The following is a 26,821-nucleotide window of genomic DNA, read 5'->3' on the forward strand; positions in this document are numbered from 1 at the left end:
ATGGTACGTTGCAATGTTCTGGGTCGGTTTAGCCCGGCTCGATCAAGATCGAGTTTTAAACTCTTTATTACAGTAAGTAAACATCTCACAAAAAAATCATCATTTGAATTATAAAACTTTATAGGCACTAAACAGTTAAACGCTGAACAGAAACTGTAATTGTAATTCCTTAAATGTGATAGTGAGGTGGTCACATATTGAGACTGCTGCTCAGTGCTGCTAGTGTCGTCGTCAAAGAGTACACGAATGCAGCTGAATCCTGAAATAAATGTAGCCTACTCTTGTAAATGTACTTTTCAACAATGCACCTCTAAACACCTGTTGTCATTATTTTACTTTTAGAAAATATTTTTATTTTTATTTGTAGAAAATTCAGCTTTTTTCTTGACATTTCGACATTTTTCTCAACATTCTGTTTCGACTACATTGTGTTTTCACTTTTTTTCTTGAAGTGCATAATGGAAAATTTTCTTTCTCTGTAGACGTGAATAAAATATGGAGGCTATTTGTCCTTAAGTCTTTAAGACTGTGGCTGCTGTAAGTGGCAGGCGAATAGACAAAAATATCGGCAGTATCGAGACCAACAGTGGCATCGACATCCACCGATACCAGTCGATACCAGCGTTATTAGATCGATACTTAGGTTTAAATTTCTTCTTGTACGACTGCAGCAGCGTTTTCATTAAAGAGAGAGACTTGACTGTGTTTGTCCAAAATGCTGCTGCTGTCTCAGAGCAGCCTCACTTTGCTGTAACTGCATTTTGAAAGAAGTACAAAGAAGGAAAGGAGAGAATTACATTTATAATTCTAGTTTCTGAACACACTGCCTGAAAAAAAAAAAAAAAAAAAAAGATTTTGTTTTCATTTGTTCTCGGGCGATAATTTTATGTTGTTTCTGAACAAAAACTGTTATTGTGATAATAACGCATTTTCTCTTTACTTCTATTTACTACCCAAATCCTGAGCTGGATTTTAACTGATTAATAATCAAAAGGGCAAATCACAAAAACACTTAAAGGTCATGAACATTCAGATTTAAATTGATGATGCATCCATGGAAATTTTTACTCAATAACAATACCACTTACAGTGATTCTGACTGTTGTGATAGAAACATCAGAGTCTTGGCTTTCAAAAGACACTAAGACCACGCATGAGCGTCAAAATGTTCATGAACAGCATTCAATTTACTTTGATTATGTCCTAAATAGGTGTTTTTCTGCAAAAAGGCTGAAATAATAGAAGTTATAAAAAGGAGTATCGAAACTGGAATCGGTATCGGCGATACAGTCCCTCTGGTTACTTAATGTGGTATCGGGTTGATACCAAATCTAATGGTATCGTTCACCGCTGGGTGCTGCTGCCGTTGTCCACCACCACGTGACCTTCTGGGTGTTTCTTCTTAGCCCGCTAGTCACATGATGCTCATATATCAGCGGTAGCAGCGATAAAGTGGTAAAAGGCAGCTAGCTCATACGCACATAGAAAAAGTTAGGAGTCGTAACTGGACGCGTTCGTGTAATTTTCATTTAAGGAGCGACGCTGCGTCATTCCCCCCAAAACCCGGTGCGCCTGACTTGTTGTTTTTGCGGTTGTTTTTGTCTGATGCTAACGTTAGCATAGATTAGCACAGCGTCTGTAGCTCAGCAAGTACAGGCTCAGTGTCTCTGAGATTTTTGTCCGGACCAGTGTTGAGACAGCCGCAGACAAACGAGCGAAGACATGACGCAGGTGTTTGTTGTCCGGCCATGGTGTCTGGGAGTAACTCTACCTTTGATTTTAGGTGAGTATTTGTTCGTCAACCTCTAGAAAAACAACAATGCTAAGGTCGCGTATGAAGCTCCACCGGGTAACAAATAAGCTACATATTATGATTTTTTTTTTTTAGACTTTCTAGACTCTAAGGATTCAAAGTCATTGAGATACACAGTTAGATTTGAGTCATTCGTGTTATTGTGGTAAATACGTGTTATAAAACGGGTAAATCCTGAAGCACTTCCCATGTTTGTTCTTTCACCAGCCCTCGATTTGTTTTTCCAGTAACACAAAAGTGTAAATCCCTCACATATCCAGTACAACCAATTCTCAACTGTGCGTATTTATGGTGGTTATTAGTATAAACAGTAATGATAAAAAAATAAAAAATAAATGCTTTTATGCTTTAAGAAGCATACGGTTTTTTGTTCCAATGCAATATCCTTCATCAAAACTGTAGCTATACAGCACTTTATGTTTTTAAGTTATTTTTGTTAAAGAAAATCAGGTTATATACAGAGATGCTGAGTAAAGGATGACTTAAAATCTCAAACGCATCTTCAGTGTAATCACACTGATCACACTGAGTTGGCAGATTTAAGATCAGCTACTTTTCGCCTCGTCTGTTACAGAATTGGCATAATATTCAAGTTATTTTATTAAAAAGAAATTGCAGTGTTACAGCAGCAGCACTTCACATCACCACCGTAAAAGCAGCAAGCGGCCCATAAATAAACATAACGTAAATAAAACATAACATCCCACACCTGGGATAAAAACTAAAGATCCATAAAGGAGAAATGAGATTGCAAAATGAGAACTTGTTCACATTTGGATAAATAAAGGTCAAATAAAATGCACAATCCCTAAATGGCGAGTATATGAGGGACCCTGTATTAACACTGATCGTTTAGGCTTAAATGGATCTAATTTATCACACATTGATGAGGAAGTACCCTCTGTTGAGCTGATCAAAGTACCACAATCAATAGTCCAGAGGTCAGAGCTTGAGGTTGCTACCTACAGGTAAATTCAGATTTTATATTTCTTATGTTGTCACGTTTACTGTAAATCTCAGAAAGTAACTGAAATTACATTTAGAATTACCTATAAGACCTTAGATTGTCTATGAAGATGTTGCACTGTTATATTAGCTTGTGGCAACGTGATATTAACACATAACAGACACAATCTTGAAGCTGTGTCTCAGTTGTTTCTTTCATGATCGTTTTATTTCTGTTCTCCTTTGGGAACCTAATTTTATTTTGTCTCCAGTAAACAAACATTTGGTTTTCAGGAGACTAAAAGAACTAGTGCATCAAACTATTTATTCAGCAAATAGTAAAAGGTGCTAATAATGTAAAAGTCATAACTTCCGTACTTTGGGCCTCCTCTCCTTTCCCACCAACTTGTCTATTTGCGGTAGTTTAAATCCATAAACCTATTTGCGTGCGTGGTGCTTTTTACTTGCAAAACATAAATAAATGTTCTCCCTGTACTTCATTAAACATGCAGAGTCTTTAAACATGTAAATATTGTTCATCTTAGCAGTTCTCATTTCCTCTTTGTCTGAAAGTTTGTTCTGTTCTGTTGACGACCTGGAGATTCAAGTTTCCACATCACAGAGTTGTGTGTGTGTGCATGCGCGCATGCGTGTGTGTTGCATTTTGCACCAAACTAGTTTGGTGACAGTGTTGTCACATGCTTGTTAAGCTGAGATTTGAGATAAACTCGGTCAAACTTTAGCAGCAGAATGTCAAAACAGCCTCTGCACAGCGAGGGTCAAATATCCAAGTGAAGTAACAATAAGAAAAACACATTTTGTGTGGAACAAAATTCTACATCAACTTTAATTCGATTTTTAGTCGTCGCTTTTGTGCTTTTTAAAAACAAAATTAATTAATATTAAACAAAGTCATTTGTAAGATAAGTCTCTGCGCTAATCAAATCAGATCAAACTTTATGTATGTAGCACATTTCATACAAAAATAAAATGCAACCTAAAGTGCTTCACACAAAAAACATGAAACATTACAACAAGAAATGTTTTACCATTGTTTAGACTCATGTATAACGAGACACTCGAGTGTTTCTCTTAAGAAAACAGATGTTTCCCAGAAATGTCCTGATAACGAAAGTAAAATACTTGAGGAATTCCACTTAAGAAAAGAACAATTACTCTTAATTGTTCTCCATTTCCTCCTTCAACATGTCTGATGTTTCAATTTTTTTTGTGGCATTTATTGATTCATTTATTTATTGATTGATTAAGTGAATAACTGATTGTCCTTAGCAGTGATATACTCCAAGAGGACGTTTTATTTTTGCTTTGCTTATATTTTTACTGCTGTTAAATAATATAGCTTGTAGTATATTCCAAATATATGCTGTAGATGCTTAATATTTATGTATTTTTATTCATATTACTATGCATATCATATCCTATTCATTTATTTTATATGGCCTAACTTGTATTGCTTGTATGTTTCGTAGCTGCTGTCTTGCACCAGGGTTTTGCTACTGTTGCCCCGACCCCGACCGGCCCGACCACGGCTCCACCTCACAAAGACCCCGAGAGACCTGACAGAGGAACCTACCTGGTCAAAAACAGCAACGGCACCGTTTGTTTACTGGCCAACATGGGCCTTCAGCTCAACATCTCCTACAACTCCATCTCCCAGAATAAGGTACCTCTATAAAAAAACCTCTGAACTAAAACCATAGAAGCACACACTGGGTTAAAAACGCTAAATATTTGATCTTTTTTTTTTTTTTTTTTTTTTAAACAGACTGTGCAGGAGATCATGAACATTAAGCCCAATTTGACGAGCAACGGATCGTGCGAGGCCAACACTGCATCCCTGTGGCTCGTAATGGAAGCAGAGAAAACCAACCTCACCTTTGTCTTCTCTCTGGTGAGTTGTGGCTTCATGTTTGTTTATTCTGAGGCACTCTGTGTACTTCCTGAAAGTGCCACTAGATGGCGACTGGACCTTGCATCCCAGGCTTGAACGCAGTGGCGCTAAACTGTTGTTTTTCTCCAGAATACCACGTCCAAAAAGTACCACCTGAGTGACGTGTCTCTGACTGCGGCCTGGCCTGACATGAAGGGTGAGTTACCCTGATTATTAAGCAGGTGTCTCAGTATTGTGTTTACTCTGTGGGAGTCGGTGTTAAAATGCATGTCATTTGTATTTATTAGGGCGGTCAATGGATTAAAATATTTACGCAATATCGCGATTAATTTCATCATTTCCGTAGTTAATGAGCAGATAGTGAAATTATTACTTTTATCTAAACTGAAGTGGACCAATATGCTTTTCCTTGAGCAATGTTATGTTGCCATTGCAACAGTTCTATAACAATGACAGATACTTTCCAGACTGAGCCAGGCGTTCATTGAACTATCGTAAGTTTGTTGCTCGTGGAGTTGTCCAGGAGATTCATTTAATTACATTTATGTTATTTATCCGGTCTGGTCTGGCTTTAGCGACGTGGAGGAGAGACGTCTGCTTCCACAACAACTTGAAGTGCATATTAAGCGTTGAGATAGATGGATTATTTATCTAGATCTCATCTTCATATCTGCACAAATTATGTACAAAGTAACAGTAATATGTTTCCAGAGAGTGTCCAGAAGATTTAGAAAAGACACAATAACAGCTAAGAGAGATTTTCTTTTCTCCCCACACCACCATTTACATGATTGTGATGATTTACATGATAATTTTTGTCATGTTATACAAAGAATCCTTTAAATGTGTGAAATGGGGGCAGCCCAAGGAAGCTTTTTAAAACTTTTAATTTGCATGTTCAAAAAAAACAAAAACAAATATGCACGACCGCACAAGGTGTAAAATTTACGGAACAGACTATAAACAGAAATGAAATTGTAAAATAAGAAGAACAAAGGGGTATTCATGACCTGCCTTGGAGCCTTTTGAATATATTGTGAGCATGTGTTTCTGGTTATGTTTTCCTCAAATTTTCTTCCTTTTTTTTTATTAAAGGTAGTTGACAAGACTTTAAGAGTGTGAGAAGGTTAAACACAATAAGCTCAGGCTTCAGCCTATAGCTTTTATTCTTTTTTATTTGTCTGTTTAAATAATAAAATTTTTGTTCTACTGAATGAAATATTAAATAAACAAAAAGATAAATTTATACTGCGTAGTGCATAGAAGTACAGTATGTGTGTGTTTGGTGGTGGTTTAGATTCATTCACAGTTTCAAACAGGGGGTCACAAAATGTTTGGTTGATTAGACATTTTTTATACATTTTCTATTTTCCCCCACAAATTTAAACCTCTTTAAATACACATTAACATGAATCCAAGATATTTAAGTAAAGGGATAATGGATAGCTTAATATTGAATGCAAAATGATAATAATAATGTAAATATATATACAGCACTGGGTCAAGTGTAATATAGAACACATATAATAGGTTGGGGGTCCCTGCTTAATCTCTCCACCAGTTCGAGGTCCTTGGCCTGAAAAACGTTGAAGAGAAACATCACATGAACACTCTCAATTGATTAAAGGAGATAAATTCGGTCGACGGCTAAACAGTGAACACACGGACACAGGATCGCATCTTGTGTTTATTTAATCCTCATCCAACATTTGCCTCCTCATTCTGCCGCAGAGCCGTTCTCAGCCCAGAACACCAGCCTGGACTACATGCGGGGAACCCTGGGTTCGTCGTACATGTGTCGCGAGGAGCAAACCCTCGACATCGCCCCGACTCTGTCCATCAACACCTTCCAGGTGCAGCTGCAGCCCTTCGGCGTGGAGGGAAATCAGTTCGGAGCAGGTAAACACCACCACCACCACGCGGAGCGCGATCGCACCCCCTCCCCGGCCCTTCTTCCTCAAATCCGTCCTTCATCTTGTTTTTTTTTTCCCCTCTCTCAGCTGAGGAGTGCCAGCTGGACGAAGACGACATGTTGATCCCCATCATAGTAGGAGCGGCCTTGGCGGGTCTCGTCCTCATCGTGCTCTTGGCCTACCTCATCGGCCGGAAGAGGAGCCACGCCGGCTACCAGACCATCTGAGGTCGTTCGTTGCCCACGTGTTGCCCAGGGGCCAGAGCTTTTCCCACCCTAGAAATTAACCACTGTTTTATGAGACTTACCGCTTGACCCTTTTCCCCTTCGTCCCTCCCTCCCTCCCTCCCTCCACCCTTCATCATCTCCCCGCCCCCCCCTCCATTGTGTGCCGTCCCCTGCCCTCATCAGTAACACTAGTCGCCATCACTATGTGGAGGTTCATACGCGCTTTCTAAACCGAGCCACTCTTTCGATTTAAAAAAAAAATAAATAAGAAAAGGGACTTTGTTGGTGAGATTATGATGAAATGAGGAAAACTCTCCACTAGTACCGGGTAAAGCAGAGGATGCATGTCGATCCGAGGGGTTAGTGAGAGTTCGCAAGTCGAGTTGTACTGTTTATGATTTCTGTGAAAGGAAATTTTGAGGAATTAAGGGATTTATTTTTAGGGGATTATTTCTTTAGTTATTGTTGTTGTATTGTTGTTTTTTTTGGGGGGGAGTTTGGGGCGTTTTTAGTTTCCCAAAATGAAATTTCTCGTTACAAAGGGAATGAGTCGCGTGTTACACATAATCAACCTCAGACGATGAGGATCTGACGTTTATTTAATTTAATTAAAAGTAGTATGCACAATTTTTTAGGGAACGTAGTAAAAACACAATAAACTAATCAAGTAAATGATGCAGATGAGACGCGTTCAGGGTTGTGGTGGTCAAATCCATTTTGCTTCCTCTTAGAGGTCCACACATTTATTTAGTTTGGAAACTGACGATACAGCAGACTTGGTTTCTGGTTTCAGCTTTTATTCACTGCGGCTAGTTTGAAATTCATGTAGAGGGTTGAATAAGAAGACTGACATTTAAATCTGTTAAATATTGAGCTACGTGAGTTTGGAGTAACCACTTGTTTTGCTCTGTCTCTGGGGTTTAAGAAAAAAAAAAAAAAAGAAATCAACCACACCCTCTAAAGCTCACATTATATCTTGTTTGTTCATGGCCAGCTATTTCCTTGGATGTGTGCTTTGAGTTTTTGCCGAGACTTTAGGAAGTGAACGGTCCTGGAGACTGTTGCAACGCTGCAAAAATCACATCCCTCTGTATGGTTTGAACAAAAAAAGAGATAGATTCAGGTGCAGGTCCAGATCAGAGCCAACTGTTGTTTAGCTGTAACTTCGTATTGATCGTCTCTTGTGACGCGGCACAAAAGTGTATTTCCTGAAGCGATTATCCAGTAGCTACACACACACACACACACACACACACACGGCAGGATTTGCCTAAACAATCTATAAAGTCACATTGGCAGTGCGGACGAAGTGGCTCAGGACATCAGTGTAGAAATGTTGATTTGTTAAACTCCACTGGGTGTTTTGCATTTGTTTGTTTGTTTGTTTGTTTGTTTGTTTGTTGTGTATTCGGGCCCACTTTGGATTTTTGGTTGCTGAAGGAAAGTCCTGAGAGACGGCCCCCGATGTAATGAATACAGATGCCAAAATGCTCCGGTCAATGTTCGTCAGTGCCTTCCCAGCTGTAAACATGGATGGGATTCGAGTAAAAGCCAATATCACATAGGTACTCCCTCAATGACACTTTGCGCTGCCATGTATGGGACGTTTTCTGTGTCTCACATAGCCTTCATGTACTGTTACTACCATAAATGTTTGATGATGGAGAAGAAAGAACTGATATTTATGTTTTTTGTGTTGTTTTTTTTTTTTTCCTCATCTTAATATCCATATAATGATTTAATGATGTTTTAATGTTTTTTTTTTTTTAAAGGAGAGGTCAATAAAAGTGAATTAAGGAGGCCAGTGTGTGACTTTTTTTTGTTTGTTTGTTTTGCCTGTATGCAGTTCATCAGCAGTCAAACCTGTTCCTGGTTGGTTGGTGATATTTGTGGTATTTAATACAGTCAGAATCACAACATTTTTTTGTGTGAAGAATCAGAAATAATGTTCATTTTTATGAGTAAAATGACAGTTTTGAGGTTTGAGGCTTAAATGTGCATGTGTCTAAAAGTGCAAGAAGGTCTGTCAAATTAAAAAGCAGCTAAAGTTAAAATAGGTCTGTTACAAGAAGAATATTCAGTAATGAAGTAAAATGAGTGACTTTACAACAGCCCACGTTTGGCTTTTGTTGGATGTGGTCGGAGGAGACCTAGTGTCTTTATGTCCATTTGGTTATAGTATTTCTCTCTGCTTATCAGCAGTTGACACAATTCTTACATTTCGTGAGTTGAAATACTTGTTTCAGATTCAGGCTTCTCCAGTAACTTGTGTGTCAGATTTGCAAAATGAAGAAATGTGTAACAATTACAAAGAGACACTCTCAGTCTGTGTGTTTTGCTCCTATGAAGGAAATGAGATGGCCCTTGTACTTTATAATATGTAAAGTTGTTTATCTGGTATTAATTGATTTAAACATATTAACGATTAATAGTACAGACTTTATTATGGGTTTATAAACTGAACCTGTCTCAGCAGCTTTGAGCTGATTTTTTAGTTGTTGTCAGCAAAGGAACGTAGCCTCCAGTCCTCGCTTATAGTAAATGATTATCTGTCTCTGAATGGGACAGTAGAACTTTAACAGGTCTTTTGTCTGAGTGCTAAAGGATTTCTAACTTTAAAATGCAGCAACTATGAATCAACTATTGTTTAAGACTCATATAACACTGAAATGACTTCTTCCTCTTTGTTTTTCAGGGGCAATTTGAGATCATTCATGACTGTAAATGTCAGCTTATGGAAGTTATTGGGTTTCTGTTAACAACAAAAGGTGAAATGAAATTAGCAGCCACCACGCCAAAACGTGACTATACAATTTTACTTCCTCATCATAACAGCAAGCACAGACCTGATTAGTCCCATATGATGGAATTAATTGAATTAAAAAAATATGTTACAGATTTAAATACTTTTTTTTTGCAAAGAATCTCGTGCAAAGTCACTTAAAATATTTAGCAGCAAAGTTATTCTAAGAAGCGAAAATTTCAACACACCCTTCATATGCAGATATTCAATCTGTTGGGTATTAGAGAATAGTATAATATATCAACTTATCGCAGAAGTATCTAGAACCAGACACCAGTACGTCCATTTGGTAAAAGTTCAACAGCGAGACAGGCTTCACGGCTGTGTCGATTCCTCCTCCAGTATCTGTTGTCTGCACTTCTCTCTCAGTTTATCAATTGTTGCCATTGACAGACTCCCGGGTTCAGTGAAGATCTTCTGCAAAAATAAAATACGACAAAGAATCCACTTGTAGACTTCAGTTTTAATTTGTTGTGTAAAAGAGTGAAAATTTGTCTTTTCAGTATTTCTGGAGCATTGGTTTTCTTTCTCCTCCACTTGATTTAAATAGTTCCTGAGATGTGTCACTTTCTCTTATGTTGTTGGTCTTTAAGGAAGTATATCGTATTAGTTTAAATATAAATTTGCATGGCAGTGGAGGAAAGCCAGGACTATGTTTGTACAGGATGCCCTGGCCAAGCTTTATATGAGATTGTTTCCTCACTGGTTTCTGGCTGTTTTCCAAGTGTCCTCACCTGCATGAAGGTGTGGCAGTCCAGAGTGAAACTTCCACAGGTGATGTCTTTGAAACACTTGCACACATCGGGCAACGAACGAGCCCTCAGGATTTCAGTCTGATGGTGGATGACGAGAGTCAGAGCCACACGGAAAAGTACCTTGGACCCCTCGTAGAAAAGACAGTCCCAGACCCGCAGAACTGTCTGCATGTAAAGGAAATAAACAAAATATGTCTGTTAAATCAACCCTTGTTCATGTGTTTCTACTATTAAAGCTCAAAATGTTCTCACCTCAATTGGGAGTATGTCGATGTAGAGACAGATGAACCAGCGGGACACCACCAGCGTCCATATGCCAGGATACTGCGCCATGAGCTGTCCCACCGCAGGAGCTTTGACCTTCACCAGCTCACCCAGCACCTCCTGGTCAGTCCTCAGCCCCATCATGGCCGGGCTGTAGTAATCTACAAAACCCCACATTTAGATGAAGAATTAAGTTTAAATCTACCATTTGTTTGTTTGTTTGTTTTATAAAAGTAGAGTTTTGTGTTGAAATGACTGTATTTTCTTGTGGAGTACCACAAGGCTCAAACCTGGGGCCATAAACGTTTTTGAAATTTACAACATAAACAGTATATTAAAGCTGACTGAATTAACAGAATATGGGGGAAACAAATGAGAAACCAAATATAGTATTCATTTTGCACATTTAAAATGTTGTCATGGCTGACCTCAAGTGGTTGCACCAGAAGTCATTGACATCTCTTATTTAGAGTGCAAAGACATTAATGACCTCACCCAAGGATGACGACTCGTTCATGGTGCCACCTTCATGTCATATGTAAGGGATACTAGAGAGGAGAAAGTTTCCTGTGTTCCTAACACACTATATCAAAGGTCTTTGGCTGATGTGGGGCACGTGTTCTATTGTTTGTATTCTATTGTATTTTTTCACAGCTTTAGAAATAATCCTTGACATAATAACAATTTGAACAAGTTGTCTTGTCTGCTATACATAAGATGAAAACCTGTAATTAAAACCAATGCTCCAACATGGCAAGAAAATAACCAACAAAAAAGAGGTCAGACAGAAGTAACTGAAAATTGTACCTGGAAGTATTTTACCCAACAGCGCATCCATAAGCCAGAAGGATTTTTCTTCATCTTTGGTAATGATGATCAGGTATCCTGCAATGAAGTTCATCCCCTAGAAGGGATAAAGGATTATAAATCAATGATTCTATAAACTAAAACACGAAATGCTGTATGTGGCAGAGTTTGAGCTCGATATTTCCAAAACATTAACATATTTCAAAACTATATATAGATTTATTGTCTCCAAGGTATTACTTCTATGGAAAACATGCATCCATGAGTTTGGGATTTTTTAAAATGAATCCAGCCCTTAATACAAATGGCTTTGAGAGAGTTAACAGGAATTAGTGAGCAAGGAAGGAGCAAGGAAACTATGATGGAAAAATCCCACAAGCGTATTGGAATGAATAAGGAAGTAGCCATTCCAGTTCTTTGTGTAAACATATAGTTTCCTTACTCTGTACCCACTAATAACATGTGAGAGGACTCAGCTCCTGTCTTATTACCTGACAGTACCCCACTGTCTTATTATGGTGTCCATAGGCCAGCAGCACATTGTACAGAGCCCTCTGCAGGCTCGGCTCAGCTCTGCCCCGGAAGAGGATGTTGTCAGGAAAGGTCCTGTGCATATCTGCCAACATGAAGAGTGATTGTACTTAGAATTTCACAGAGCTGAAGCTGTATTGTAGCGGTGTGGGTTTGCAGCTTTGTTGCACCTGTTTGAATGGTTTCCTTCAGCTTGGCGTCATGCTCCATCTCCAGCAGAGACTGGTAATAACCCGGTTTACGCTCCAGTTGTTCCTGAGCGCCGCTCGCTGCCATCCAGATCCTGGCACGGTGCTCGTTCGGCACGCCTTTACGCACATATCGCTTCACTTTGAAAACAGAGGGCAACACTATGAGGAACACTGCACACTAAGAAGTGAAGCATGAGTAATACTTGATTCATCTTTTATTAAACATTTCCCCTATATAAATAGACACTATGTATACTGTTTATAAATGTAATGTTATTAACCTCCTGAGACCCAAGCTTTTGTTTGCTATGCATTTTTAATTTCAAGGTATGTGGGATCGGTAGGACCAAAGTCATATAAAAACTAAGCGTCATGTTTGAACAAGAAGTCCATTTTTTAAAAAAAACAAAACAAAAAAACAAACAAACACTGGGATTGTTTGATGATATATTACAATAATACAAAGTCACCGATGTGTAACAAAATAGAAAATTGTCCCAATGTCCTAAAACAAGTACTTTAGCTAACTTACAAGCTCTTTAGCTGTAGCTCATTATTATTGACAGAATAAACAAGTTAAAGAGCATGAATAAACTAGCTTTAATCATAAAATTTGATGAGGTTTTGTCCCTTGTCCACTTTTGTCCCATGATTGGCTGTAGAAAGAATCTGCTGAAATGTCCCCATATGTGGACACCGGGTCTCAAGAGGTTAATGGTTCATATTTCTATTTATAATCTATTTAATCATTCTATTTCCATGCTTTACTAATGATTATTGTATTATTTCTCATCAGTGGCCTGTAGGATTGTTTAGAAAGTCCATAGATAGACATTATACAGATGTGCTTGTGAATAAAGAAGAAAGCGTTTTCAACTATAACTCCTCACTAGTGTCTATTATTGTGGGTGCAGTGCTTTGTAAACAAAGTATTTACTAATGCTGTGCAGTTATTCTATTGTGTTACCAAACAGATCTTCCAGTTGCTTCCTATGAGGACAGAGCTCTGAAACAATGCACTTGTTTTCTTTTGTACCTGTCAAGTTCTTCTCCACCTGAGGTTTCTCCTGAAGGAGCTTCGACCACCTCACCGACCTCCTGTTGAGGACGGCTACGTACTCGTTCATCATCTCCTTGTACGATTCGAAATCATGGTGCCTCTCAAAGCCGTAGGGGTCAACCCTGGTGGGACAAATCCACACAGTCCGCACTGAATATGCATAAAAAACAGTGAAAACGGGACTGAGAACCGGGCCACTTTGCTCCCCACCCTTCTTCTTATTTCTCCTATTCAATGCTGACAGACTCTACAACTGCCCCGGCCGGGTAGGGTTTCCGTGGCGGGGTGATCAAGTGGCCCAGCTGGATGAATAGTAAGTATTAAATTACTACTGTGTGGAGTTTGGAGCAAGGAGCAAAATTCAAGTTATAAAATAACTTCAGAGAAGCTCAAGTATTCTCCCCCTGGGACGAGTTTATAAAGTAAAACATTAAATGCAAATACTATGAGGAAGAAAGCTGATGCAAATAACATGTCGCCACTGAGGAAGCAACATGCATGTACGCTGCGTAAACACTTGTCTGACGGAACAAGAAAACCTTTATGGTGCCAATTCAACGACAACAACTTACGAATGATGAATAAATTTACAGTCGAACAACGACAGACGGCTTACCTGTCACTGTCATTACAGCCAGTCAGAGGCTGGCCAGCGTTTCCCTTCACTTCTCTTTCCATTGCGTGTCATGTGCTGCAGGTACAGTAGTCCACTGAGGCTATAAACAACCCGCAACTAGGAGGTTATTTCATTTTTATGCCATGGAAAAGAACCGGCTCCTGTCAAGGTAAATAACAAAGCGGTCTGAGTTCAGCTGTCTCACCTTACAAGCAGGTCCCTGAGAGGAGGGGCTAGCCGGGGGAACACCCAGGTAACATCCACAGGTGTGTACTTTACATGCACGCAAAAGAGTTGGAGGAAGGGAAACGTAATGTTTGCTCTAATATCCTCTTACATATCAATCTGCAGGATAATAAATAGTGGTAGCACTTTTCTTCAGCCCTTTTTATCTCAGCATTTATAATCATACCCTATCGTAACAACATCACGTGAAGAAACACTCATATGTTTCCTTTGCAGAGGCTCGTTGTTGTGATATTTCCAATTATTGTAGCACGTCTTCTTCTTCTAGTAATTTTATTACTCATCAAACTTTGAACTCAATCGCAGCTCATTTATTTCAGTCATTTACATAGTGATCAAATAATCACAACACTGAGTGTTTCTCCATTAGCATCAAATCAGCTCATCATGACTTCATTCACCTTAACATTGTTCATACTTCACTTATCTTCCCTTCATTTACTCCAACATCTCCAAGGTTTTTTTTTTTCAATCTAACCCTGCATTTGTTCCTCCCATTTTATTGTACATGCATGTTGGTCATTATTAACTATTATCTCTATTATCATGTCTATTATTGGGCCCTTGTCATACTATTCATTGCAGAATAAGTCAATGTTTTTAAGTATCATCATAATTAATATGTATTTACCATTTTAAAATCATTGACACTTTTCTAGTTCTTTGTGGCTTTGATGCCTCTATACGCACTTAAAATTTAGTAAAGAATATTTACAGATCATTCACCTCGTGCAGGTTCCACCACACATTATCATTCCTGACCACTAAACATTATCTACTGGTGGAACATTTTATTTAACCATATTTATTTACCTCGGCAAAGAAAGGCTAGCTGTTCACACATATTTCCAGTTGTTACGTTAACCTAAGCTAATACCTTCCGGCTCTAGTGACATGCAAACCTCATATCTAAAAAAAAAGCTTGTTGCCATTTCAAATTAAAATTAAAGAAAATATTAGCTCAGCTAAACGCACCACTTTCCACATGTCACTACAGAAGTCAAATGTAAATATTTAACCTCGTACCATGTGAAGGAACAGGTTATCACGGCATCTTAACGACAGGAATGCTGCTGGTTTATAACGGTAAAACTGGTTCCTGGGCTGCGACACGGACGGTACAACATGGACACATCTGTGTATGTACAGTGTGGCTTTAAAGCGTTTTCTGCATTTCTGCACAACATCACATTACACATTACAAACAGACAATATGAAATATTATACTTTTGTGTTTGTTTATTTGGGAAAATTTAGTCACTTTTAGATTTGTCACTTTGTCTGATCTTCACAACATGTGAGAGAATCAGTCGACTCAGTTTTTAAGTCATTTTTATGCAGAAATGTACAAAGTTCTGAAGGGTGTAAATCCTTTTAAATGACATTTCATTTGTGGTTAATTCCATAAGCTAATTGGTAAATTATTACTAAACAATTCTGTTAACGAATCTACAGTTTTTTCCAACAAGTAGAGGCCAAAAAAAAAAAAATCTAATTTAAGAATAAAATAAAAGCCGTTACGTTAAAAAATACATTTTATTTGAACAAATGTAGATTCTACGTGTGCTTCATCAAATACACTCCGTCTTAAACAGCTGCACTCTTGTCTTCGATATCGATCGACACTATCCATTGATACTTATCAACAACAAAAGAGCTAAATACGATTATGGAAAAACTCATGCTTTATTCATCTTTCTTAAATGAGCAGTATACTTAGGCTACTTACATGATGTATCAACAGTATGTTCCTATTTCCACTACCTTTAGTAACAGGGGTTGAACAGAAACATGAACATTGAACAGACAGGTGATTATTCTTAAGGCTTAATTTGTCCTCCTGTTGTTTGTCGCCCTCTTTAGTGTCCTGATCTGTAAGTTGTACGGGCTTCACGTTGTTGGCATCACAGACATCAATGTGCCATGTAATCCTACAGGCTGGCCACATTTTTAACCTTAAAACTGCTGCTTAATACTCGACTTAGCATCAAAAACACCTCAGAGGGAACAATTGTCGTCAGGAAGAAGCTCCGGAAAAGGCCCGACTCTTGTTAACATACGAATAAATACCCGCTCCCAACTGAGATTGCTCAGACAAATGAATACCACGAAGCAATATCAGTCACCTAAATTAAAGCACCGCCTTTAATTTAGTGAAAATTTATTTGTGAAACCAGCCCGACGTGACGTAAAATGTGTTTTTTAACATGCTTTCGATGAGAAGCTCACAAATTCTTGACAGATCCACCTTACAGTTAAACCAACAGCATATTATCATCCACAATATTGAGGCATCCCGTTAGAGATCTTAGCATTTTTACTGTACATAAAACAATCATCTTTTGCATTTATAAATCAAACATATTTATATTATTCTTCATATAGCTCTCTTTGTAAACTGTTCCAATAGATACAGTATGTACAGTTAAAACTGCAACAGTTCTGTTGGTGCTGGTGTAGTGAGCACTCTGTCCCGAAGTTAGAGTAAGACAAGGGGAACTTTGCACAGTCACTCAAGAGCTTCATATAACAAAACAAAGCTGACTAGGAAGAATCTTAAAACACACAGCTCTCTCTCTCCTCTCCGGTCTGTTTAGAGTACGCGCAGCAGGTGAACCTCCTCTCAGCGCTGTGTCCGTGCCCGCCGACGGGGCTGTAGTGCTCCTCCCGGAGCAGAGCAGAGGGGCGTCCAGGAAACCGGGAATCTGGCAATGTCCATAAGAAGCCTCAGTCCCGAGAGGACGGAAAACGCGGCCAGTCGTAGTTTCTACTCAGCTCCCCCTGAAAGGTGGTTTTCCTGACAGCTTCAAGTGCTTCTGTTTTCTCTCTACAATTTTCACTTTTTTTTTTCTCTTTTTTTTTTGTACAAGTCTTAAAAAAAACTATGAAGTCACTGTAAAAGAAACAACGTTCTGGTTTTTTTTCCAGAGTTGGGATTTAGAGAGTTTTGCGTTTTGATCCTGTTACAATTGGTCGAGCGAATTCCACAAAATCGTCTATAAGGACTGGCCATGCCCCTGGGAAAGAAACAGACGTGGTTAGTGTCCCGCTGGAGGACAGGCACCAAACCTGAAAGACCCCTGAAGCATTTATTATTTTTTATTCCAGACTCACCTTCCTCATCGTAGTTCGACATGTCATCTGCGATCATGTTACCGAAGTCCAACAATAAGTTCCACGTGTCCTTTGGGATGGATCGTTTATGGTGTTCCTGGGGAACACAGAGGGGGTTCATGTTTATCATTTTTAAGTTATGAAGAAGGCAACTGTGTTCAAAGGTACGCAGCCTTCAAACCCAACGCCGCCTTGTTTCAATGGTGGGTTTCGTTGTGGTCATCAGGGAGGTGGAATTAAAGCTATGTTATGTAGCGAATTTAACGAAGGACGCACCAATACAACTTCATCTCCCACTTTTCTTTTATAATACGAACTCTCAACCTGGTCCCCATATAAAGCGATTAGCTCGTTGAACATTGATCTGTATCGTGTTTATGTCCCGGCCCAAGTATTTCTGAATGAAATAAGCAGAACGTGAATTAATAAGTCATTATACTTGTCAACATCGCTCTGTGTTTGAAAAGAAAACACCATCAACCTGCTTCCATCACTATCAAAGGGTTTCTGCCGGTTTGAACAAGTGAAATTTAACACTTTTTAAGACCTTTATGGGTTAAATTTAAGACCTACACGAGGTATGAAAAATTAGGAAAATCACAGATGCAGAATTACTCTCAAAATAACAAAATATTGTCATTCAACTATCGACCAGAGAGGGAGAAAGAAACAGACGTGGTTAGATTTAAAACATTTAAAAGATTTAAAATTTTAAAACATGACTAAATGTAATTTACGACCTACAATGAAAAATGTGATTGTATTTAAGGCTTTTTACGGTATTAAACTGGAATTATCAAATTTTAGACGTTTTAATAAACCCTGCTATCAGAATGGGAAACGGTGTTTCTTTACAGAAAAAGTGTGTGTTTGTGTCTTATCTCGTTGAGATTAGTTTTCACACACTTTGCGTCACCATGAGGTTCTTTTCCCCCACGACTGCTGAACTACAACCCACTGAATTCTATCAACACCAATAATCTCTTGTGGCCACATCACTACCAGCCTCTTCCTTCACACTTTAATACCATTTCCAGTAAATAACCCCCACATTTAAAATCTATGTGAGTCCGTCTGTGAAACTAATTTGCACATTTTGTTAAGTTAAGGTAACATCAAACTGACCATAAACACTTCCAGTACTACTTGTTGTAATGAAACCAGTTCCAGAGTTGATGAGCTATATTTGACCCCTGTGCTCATTATTTTCCTCCTGCTTTGACTCACCAAAAGGAATCTGTTCCAAAGATCGAGGAACTTAAATCGTCCCGACAGGACCAGGTTCCAGTAGGCTACAGCCATCTCCAAATCTGCGCAGACACAAACAAACCTCCAGTTCAGTGCGTTTGTAAATTACCAGCGTGTCACTGTTATTACTGCTGTTGTACTCACCGAGACCCTTCTGTCCAGGATTTTTGGCAAAGTTAAAGGTGAACTGGTAGAAATCTTTGAACTTCCCGCTGTCTTTTAGTTCCTGCTCTAATCTTGGCAAAAGGGCCTTCAGCTTTTCTGGGCTGTCGCACCTACAAAAAAATTTAAAAAAAGACAATTTAAGTAACAAATATTATAAGACAAGTTGTTGTCAACACCTCAACAGGTTGTGACACGAAAAGTCTCAATGACACGGCGGCCGACGCCAAGTCAAAACCGTGCAACTCTTTCATTGAGTGATTCCACGAAGACACAGAATACTGAAGCTGTGGGTGGATCTATATATAGACAGACATCCTTCCCTCCCTCCCTCTCTGGAGCCGCACTAAGAGAACCACCGGGATACTTCAGCAACAGCGTGTATGTCCCTTCTTCAGAGTATGTCTCAATCTTGTCGATGTCAACACACTCACCCCAGCTCTGTCATCCCGTCCAGAAACTCCTTCTTGGTGAACTCACACTGAGTGGCAGCGCGAAACTTCCACGCGACCACGAGCACCGTGATGCTGGCCGGGTCCAGGGAGAGGTCGTCGCAAAACTGCTGGATCCCGTCGATGCCGATCTTGTTTTCATCCTGGGGATCTGTTGAGAAAAAAAAGCAGTTGTCGTGATGGGTTTTTTCGGAACATCTTAATACTTCATTAAACTCTGTTTTATCCTAACTTGCCTTTGTAGCGGTTGTAGAGCTGCTCCAGCTTTTTCCGGTCTACTGAGGTTTTCATGGACTCCTTACAGTAAAGCTCTGGGTTCTGAAAGTAGTTGTCCGTGGCGACTTCTAGTTTCCAGTCATTCTGCGTGAGGCAGTACACAGCTGTCTTCTCCCCAGCCTGTGTGAAGGACATGAACTGCCGTACCTTGTCCCTCTGCGAAGACTTCAGCTTATGCTGCGCAATCACAGGACAGGGGCTGTCAGACACGGGCGCGATCAGACCGGGCAGCAGAGACAACAGCACGCAAACACACAGCGACACGCAGACAAAAATACAAAGCGACACACAAGCATCCACAGGCATTCAGGCAACCGGGAGGACGACAGAAAAGACTGGCAGACACTCGGAAACACTCTGACACATATTTCAAAAGGTTAGTCAGTCACACGGACAAAACACACAAACTTAGAAAAGGTGAGCCAAGACGGCGGCGGCGGCGGCGGCTGGTGGTGGTAATTATGTCCTGCCCGAGCGCACCATGGGTTTTTTTTTTTCTGAGGGGGGGATGTTGTGGATTCTCAAAGCACATGCTGTACCTCAGAGGGCCCCTCAGATAACTACAGTCATAGATGTAATACGAGAAGGGAAACGAGATGCCATCGCAAGGACCCAGAGGTGCAACAAGTCTGGAGTGTAACACAAGCACCCTGCCAGAAATACTGGGCAATATTTGTATTTTTGGAAAAGCGGAGTAAATAAAATCATGTCAAAACGCCTACGTTAACTAACACACGGTGCAGATGTATAAAGAAGCTGCACACGGCTTCGTGAAATCGCTCGCGAGTCCGACCATGAAGGGTCACGGTGCACGTTTCAGTCGAGACAGCCGAGTAAGTTCATATCATTGTATCATTAAACTGTACTCATCCATTAAAAAGCAGTAATAGACTGCAGCAAAGCTTTCATTGTGAAACGTTAAACCAAACCGAAGTCGATACCTGGTTCCCCAACTCTTACTTTTTATGTTTTAACACACTGAAAAGAATTAACAGCAGCAACAATGTAAGTATATATATATATAAATATAATTATATTATATTAATTGTATTATTGTATATATATATATAATATATTATTTTATTTTTATATATATATAAATATAATTTTAATGTTGGCTCCCGTAGTTCAAATTTGTTTATTGTCTTATTCTATCACAAGTGAAATTAACCCTTTTGTGTTTTGGACTGGGTGCTTTATGACGGACACGTTTTTTGTTTTATTATTTTCACTACTAACAATACTAAACAACACAGTTTAACAGCACCACAAACCACATCCTCTCAGCGTAAACTAAACAGTTCAGTGCAGGACTATTTTATTAGATTTTGTTTTACCAGTGCACCCAGACAACTGGAGAATGAGTAGTGCATATATGTCTGGTGTTTAATTATAGATCAAATGACTTGGTGAGCATTTAAATTGTAGAGGAAGGGGTCTATTTATAGTGAAACATCACCATGCCAGGTCTTCCCACCAAGCCTCAGTATCCGAGCTCTGCACTGAGGAGGAGCAGCATTTCCTGAAACCGGAGACCAAGACCAAGACACGGAGCCGCTAATGACTTCCCCATTTGTTAATTGTCGCTCTTCGTAAAGACACATTAAGCCTGGACATTTGCAGTCGCTGCTGTCGTGCGACCATCATGTTCTAGGTTAGCATTGTCCACATACCACCAGCTAGGAACTAACGTTAGCTAGAGTTAGCCACTGACATTAACCCCGGGGATAACATCACGGGAATAGACTGTCAGTGTGGTCATGTACACGCCAGGATTTCACCCAAACGACCCCCCGCGTGCGTGTGTGCGTGCGTGCGTGCGTGCGTGTGTTTGAGTCGCAGAGGCTGAAGTTACCAGGCTGCCAAAAAGGGAGCTAATGCTAGTAGCTGCTCTCAAAATATCAACTGACCTTCCCTGTAATAGCAACGAACACAACTAACTGGCCACTGTACGCTTCCCAAAACGCAACACACCGTGTACTTTAATATCACGACAATAGCCTTCAAGGTAAGCCTTAATGGCACTAGAGCCAAAGCCTGGGTTTTGTGTTTATTTTGGTTACCTACCATTTTTACACCCGCTGTTTGACCAGTTTGGGAGCCCGACTGTCGCTCATTGTGCGCATGCGCGGAAGTAGAAGAGCCGCTGTTGATGGTTTGCACCACGGTCACTCCTCTGTGTCCAAAAAAGCCTTAAAAAACAAGTATTTTATTTTCTATAATTCAAGTTTTTATTGAAGTTTTTACTAGGTACATGACAATCACACAGTGCTGCTTAACCCTTCACATAAAACTCATTGATTGGTAACTCATTCTGAATTTGTGTTATTGTAGGCTATAAGCAGACTTTTTTTTTTACTTTGGTGATTTTTTATTTATTTATATTAAATTATCAAGGGGAAATTTTCATTTAGAGCACATGTGTCACACATACGCCAGAGGTTCTTATTGGGCCCGTGGGATGAATTGGCAGTGCAAAAAAGTGCAAAAATTGCATTGAAAACTAAAGATTAAATGCAATTTTTCCAATTTACATGTCTTGTAAAGGTGCAGTTCATTAAGTGTAAAGAGTTTCAGTGCTCCTTTTTCCACTAAAACAAATGGAAACATTAGGAGTTGTCGTTATTTCTGTGCACACATTATTAGATATGTAAAAGCAAAGTATTACCAGGAAGTTTGCAGAAGTTGTTTGTTTTTAGTTCGGAAGATCGGGACAGTATAATGAAATCTCATTTTAAACGACAATTTGCAACGACTGCTTTAAAACAGATGTGGATTTCAAGGTGTGGTGTTAAACTGTGGAATTCATTACAAAAAGAGTTGAAGATGAGTGTAATATTTTTTATAGAATATTTAGACTGTATGAACTTGCTGAATGATGGCTTTTATGTAGATTGTAAATAAAAGATGTTTTTTTTTTTTGTTATTGGATGTTGATTGCCAAGTATTTGACTGACAGACCATGTGCATCTGTTTGTGTGCTTATGTTTAAGAAAGGGGCAGGTATTATTAGACTTTCTTCTTCCTGCACCTTTTCAGTCATGGTGGTGCACCAAGATGTGTTTTTGATCAGTTTTGTTTTCGATTTGAGGCTGTGCATTGCCATGTGCGAATAAAAAAATTAGTAAATATTTAAAGGTTAATATGCTGTTGTGTTACTAGTTCGACCCCCTTGAAATGAAACTGGGGTGTATGTGGCCCCCGGATGGAAATTTGTAGAATGAAAAGACAAATAATAAAATAAGTAAACTGAATAAAATAAAATACCAGAGGGAAGTAAATCAGCTTTCATCAGCTGTAAGATCAAAATGCCTCCCAAACTGGTCATGTGGTACCATCCCTGTAACTTAACTTATAAAGCATACGCAGCAGTCTTTACCATAATATTCACTCAGACTGTGGGACTAGCTTCTTCAGTTCTAAGGGACTAGTGGGAAGTTTGAGGTTTAAATAGGAAACTCTGTGGGTGTAACCCATCAGAAACTTGCTGATGTAGTTAATTTTCAACACCATCAAGATACCTGTCGTTGGGGGTGGGGGACTGTTTGTCCCTGTCCTCTTCCCTATAAATGGTTCCCTAACGACCCATTGTCTGTCACAGGCTCCAGTCTAAAGGTGTGAATGGCGTTGAAAAATGGGGACAGAAGTTAGGACTGTGTTGTAAATTGATTGCAGATTATATCTCCTCTGTTCAGAGAAGGTTTTTCCAATCTGACATAGATGGCTTCCTTTACTGCTATTTCAAACCATCTGTCTTCTCTGGATAAAATTTGGACGTTGTTATCTTCAAAGGTGTCCTTCGTCCTTTAGTGTATTTTGTTTCCTGTAGTTATTCCTGATTACCTGCCATGTATCAGTCGGTCTATTTGATTCAGAGGGACAGAAAAAAAGGTGTGTTTTAATACTATTTTATACCGTATAAAACACAAGACAACTCACCCAACAACCGCATTCAACACAGTTAAAAAATAAACAACCCCCCACTTCACCCAGCACACACACACACACCATCCTCAACACACCATAAAGCACACATGCTCCCTTACTACACACCTGTCACACAACGACACAACAACAGCTAGATGTAAAAAACAAACAAACAACTAAATACAAATGCAGATGTCCCATAGGGGCCCCCTGACCCCCTGGCTTTTTTGTCTGTGTCTTGTGGTTTGTTCTCTAATGCGCTGTAAAGCACAATATGAACTAACACAATGAAGGCTTGAAGAGGTCAGGACATAACATAGGCCCTCTGGCTGGGGGCAAATATGTGTTCAGTGCAAAGTTACAAGTGGTTAACTTCAGAACTGAACGCACAACAAAAATCAATGCCGTGAAGTGTCAATGGTGTTGTACTGGTTGTATTTCCCTCTTAAACCAGTTTTTATTACATGGCAAACCATCCAAACATGCTTTAAGGTCCTGCCAATAAAGCGAGACTAAATGTGCGTGAGAAAGATGTGTGAAATGTAACTCCAGCCAACTCTAAATATGCAGCTCTTTCATCACATTCTGCCTCGCTACCGTGTGAAATTTAATGCATTAACATGTATGTGACATCCCACATCACTTAAAAAAAAAGTTGTCATGTTACAACAAAAATGAAATATCACTGTGAGCTGAGCTGACAGAGGGTACGGCAAAGCTTTATCTCATGTGAAAATGAATCCACCCTTGAACAAGTGTGAATAACGCACACACAGCGCTGTCGCTGATAGAGTATCTACAGACGTCAGCCTTCTTCTTCTTCTTCTTCTTTTTTTGTTGTTGTTTTACTTTCAAAAGATGCTCATCCTGGGGTGACTTGCGTGGGGCAGCATGTGATGGTTACACCTTCACAAGAAGAAAACTTCTGTCATTCATAACAGCTATGAAACACATTTGTGGACTTTGTCGTGACATTGAAATTCATAATCTTATCAATACAGGCTGACTAATTGTACACACAATACAGTTAAGAAAACAACACAGTTCATCCTCTAAAGCAATTAATTACACACATGTCTGAATCAACAACTCTAAAGAAAAACAATAAAATGCAAAAAGTCAAAAATGTAGGAGGTGGGTCATTGTATTAGGCCTCACATAACTGTAGTGTTATGTGGTGCATCTGATAAAAGAGAAGCTAATTGGCATTAATAAGTTTATTTTAAGTATTCTAATAGTAGAAAATACTAGAAAATGATGGGTACTGATCGGGAAACAAATACTGTTTTACTTTCTTACAAAATATGTCATTGATTAAAGGCTGAACACATGTTGCAAACAATGCAGCGTATATTCAAAGGACTTTAGTTATTAAAGTGAAGTTTTAGAGTTTAATAAATTTATAGTCCAACAACTGGTTAATATGAAGGAAGGAAGGAAGGAAGGAAGGAAGTCTCGTCAGTAAATAGAAACAGATGGTTGCTATTCACACCTGTCATTTGAATATATCTACCAAAAACCAAAGGTGATAACCAGGACTTGAGTTGTACTTTACATTTTACATTGTCAGTCACAGATCGATCAAATTTTGTCCATAAATACATGGTTCCAGTAAGTCATTACAGTGAGGAGTACAATAATTGGAGCGAGGAAGCGGCTCATACTGTTATTTTTTAATGTTATCAGTTCCAACTGTGCTTTTCCTGCCATGATGAGGCAAAATGTTTTCTATGAAAAAGTTTTGCTGTTGAGATGTCTCGACCCATTATCAATGATTCCATTATTCACTGTGCATTGCACTATGCGTACCTTATCATACAGTATTCATTATTACACTGCCAAGATCCGAGGCAAAACACATTTAGCAGCATAGTCCAACTGAAACCCAGCTAGCAGGAAGACAAGAAGACACCAGCTAACTAGCCTAGCCAACAGCAGTATGGAGCATATCATCAGGGTTTTAAAGTGGGCACCTTTCTTCACCGATGTTTCGTTAAGTTAGTCCCACGACACCTCAAGAAGGCTTAAGAGTGAGTTCCAGCGTCCTGGAGTCACCCCCCTCCATGCTCCCACCATACAACCGTGTGACTTTCAGCCACCGAGAGATTAGCTTAGCCGCTTTTGTACCTCCTATCCACCAACATACACAATTATGTCAGTCAGGTGTCCAAGCTACATCTCCACCTCTATAAGAATACAAACCATAGTTAAGGGTAGGGGAAAGTGGGGGAATAAGGATAAAAACCCAGATCGGGTAGGTGATGGAGATGTGATGTAAGTATCTTAGAATTTGTTACAAAGAATGTATTAGAGGTAGGTGTTGGCCAGGACTTCACGATACGATACGTATCACGATACTTGAGTCATGATACGATACATTATTGCGATATTATGATATTGCGATATATTCCAGTATTCTACATAGTTCACTAAGAAAATTTAAATTCAGCTTATAATACAAGTTGTATATATGTACATGAGATGACAGTGATAATTCATTGGACAAACTGTTGTACAGAAAACGTGGTGGTGGAGGTGCGGAAGTTGTTCGAGACAGGTCCAAAACATGACGTTTTCTTTTAAAATCGATATATATTGTACTAAACGAAAACGTATTGCAATATATTGCCCTATCGATATTTTTCCCACCCTTAGAATGGGTAAGTTATTAAAATCCTGGTGTCCTGATTGTTTAATGAGACAAAAGTAGTAGTTCCTTGGTACAAAAAACATAGTCCGACACTTATACCCTTTCATGACTGTTGTGATGTCTGAAGTTTTTGGTACCGTGCTGTAGTACTCTCGCCTGCCTGCTACGCTACACTAGTGTACTCAGTGAACTAGCAAGTGAATCTGGATCATTGTCTTGACATGTGGTACATAACACTCTGCAGTCTGTCGAGTTAAATGCATCACAGGCGGCAACTTTTTTTAAGCAATTGAGGGCATCTGTACCCGCCTGTTCATGAACTGTTCACCCTCCTTTCCAAAGAACGAAGGCTGTGTTGCAGCAGGTCCAGAATAAACATACTTCTTGCCAGGGGATGTCAGACTAACAAATATGGTGATACAAAAACTCTAATCTTTTAGGCGTGTGCTTTGTGTGCATGTGTAGCCATTTTTATGTGCAATACTTGGAATATTTACACAGGTGTACTTTAAATTGTTGTTTGTTGCCCTTTTTCTAAACTGTTTAAAATTTTACTGTTATTTGTCAGATTTATTATATATTCTCTTGTTTTTTCTCTTATTTGTTCTGAGCAGTGCATTAAAATTTTGTCCTGTTATAACAAAAACAACTATTAAGACTCTTTATTGTGCTGTGACTGGACCCATGTACTTAGTTTTCATGGACCTCATGTTTTGGAAAGACAATAAAACAATGAACTGAACATTGTCTGGTAAGTAAGAGGGCTTTTTGGTGCATGATTATTAATATGACTTCACGTGTGGCTGCAGCAATGATTGTTTTTTGCAAACAAAACTAACCCGCAGCTAGATTTGCTTTGAATGGAGAAATTGTGCAGAAAGCCGTGTCCTCTGTGCAACTCCCGTGCAG

At 39.2% G+C, this 26,821-nt stretch overlaps 3 protein-coding genes across 5 annotated transcripts; 1 reads left to right on the forward strand and 2 right to left on the reverse strand.

Annotated features, from left to right (window-relative positions):
- The first annotated feature begins 1,401 nt into the window (after positions 1-1,401).
- lamp1b (lysosomal associated membrane protein 1b) lies at positions 1,402-7,734 on the forward strand. The gene is made up of 6 exons (XM_047600291.1): positions 1,402-1,783; positions 4,249-4,442; positions 4,545-4,670; positions 4,800-4,866; positions 6,402-6,569; positions 6,671-7,734. Exons 1-6 carry the CDS (start codon positions 1,723-1,725, stop codon positions 6,808-6,810), a joined length of 756 nt encoding a protein of 251 aa, XP_047456247.1. The 5' UTR covers positions 1,402-1,722; the 3' UTR covers positions 6,811-7,734.
- On the reverse strand, positions 7,700-14,037 carry LOC125017319 (growth hormone-regulated TBC protein 1-A-like). The gene is made up of 8 exons (XM_047600286.1): positions 13,838-14,037; positions 13,198-13,343; positions 12,141-12,299; positions 11,931-12,055; positions 11,440-11,536; positions 10,621-10,793; positions 10,348-10,533; positions 7,700-10,030 (listed from the first exon to the last, which is right to left on the reverse strand). The coding sequence occupies exons 1-8, from the start codon at positions 13,897-13,899 to the stop codon at positions 9,929-9,931; spliced, it is 1,050 nt and encodes a 349-aa protein (XP_047456242.1). The 5' UTR covers positions 13,900-14,037; the 3' UTR covers positions 7,700-9,928.
- A 1,563-nt stretch (positions 14,038-15,600) lies between these two features.
- On the reverse strand, positions 15,601-21,500 carry LOC125017320 (DCN1-like protein 1). Of its 3 annotated transcripts, none has more exons than XM_047600289.1 (7): positions 21,403-21,500; positions 19,296-19,512; positions 19,042-19,210; positions 18,590-18,720; positions 18,425-18,507; positions 17,198-17,294; positions 15,601-17,100 (listed from the first exon to the last, which is right to left on the reverse strand). In XM_047600289.1, exons 1-7 carry the CDS (start codon positions 21,403-21,405, stop codon positions 17,021-17,023), a joined length of 780 nt encoding a protein of 259 aa, XP_047456245.1. In that variant the 5' UTR covers positions 21,406-21,500; the 3' UTR covers positions 15,601-17,020. The 3 variants fall into 3 exon arrangements, with proteins under 3 accessions (XP_047456245.1, XP_047456246.1, XP_047456244.1); XM_047600290.1 differs by having other exon boundaries at positions 19,296-19,534; positions 21,403-21,424; XM_047600288.1 differs by lacking the exon at positions 21,403-21,500 and having other exon boundaries at positions 19,296-19,808.
- Positions 21,501-26,821: the final 5,321 nt, after the last annotated feature.

The sequence above is a fragment of the Mugil cephalus genome, chromosome 12 (genome assembly GCF_022458985.1).
Source record: "Mugil cephalus isolate CIBA_MC_2020 chromosome 12, CIBA_Mcephalus_1.1, whole genome shotgun sequence".
NCBI classification, from domain to species: domain Eukaryota; kingdom Metazoa; phylum Chordata; class Actinopteri; order Mugiliformes; family Mugilidae; genus Mugil; species Mugil cephalus.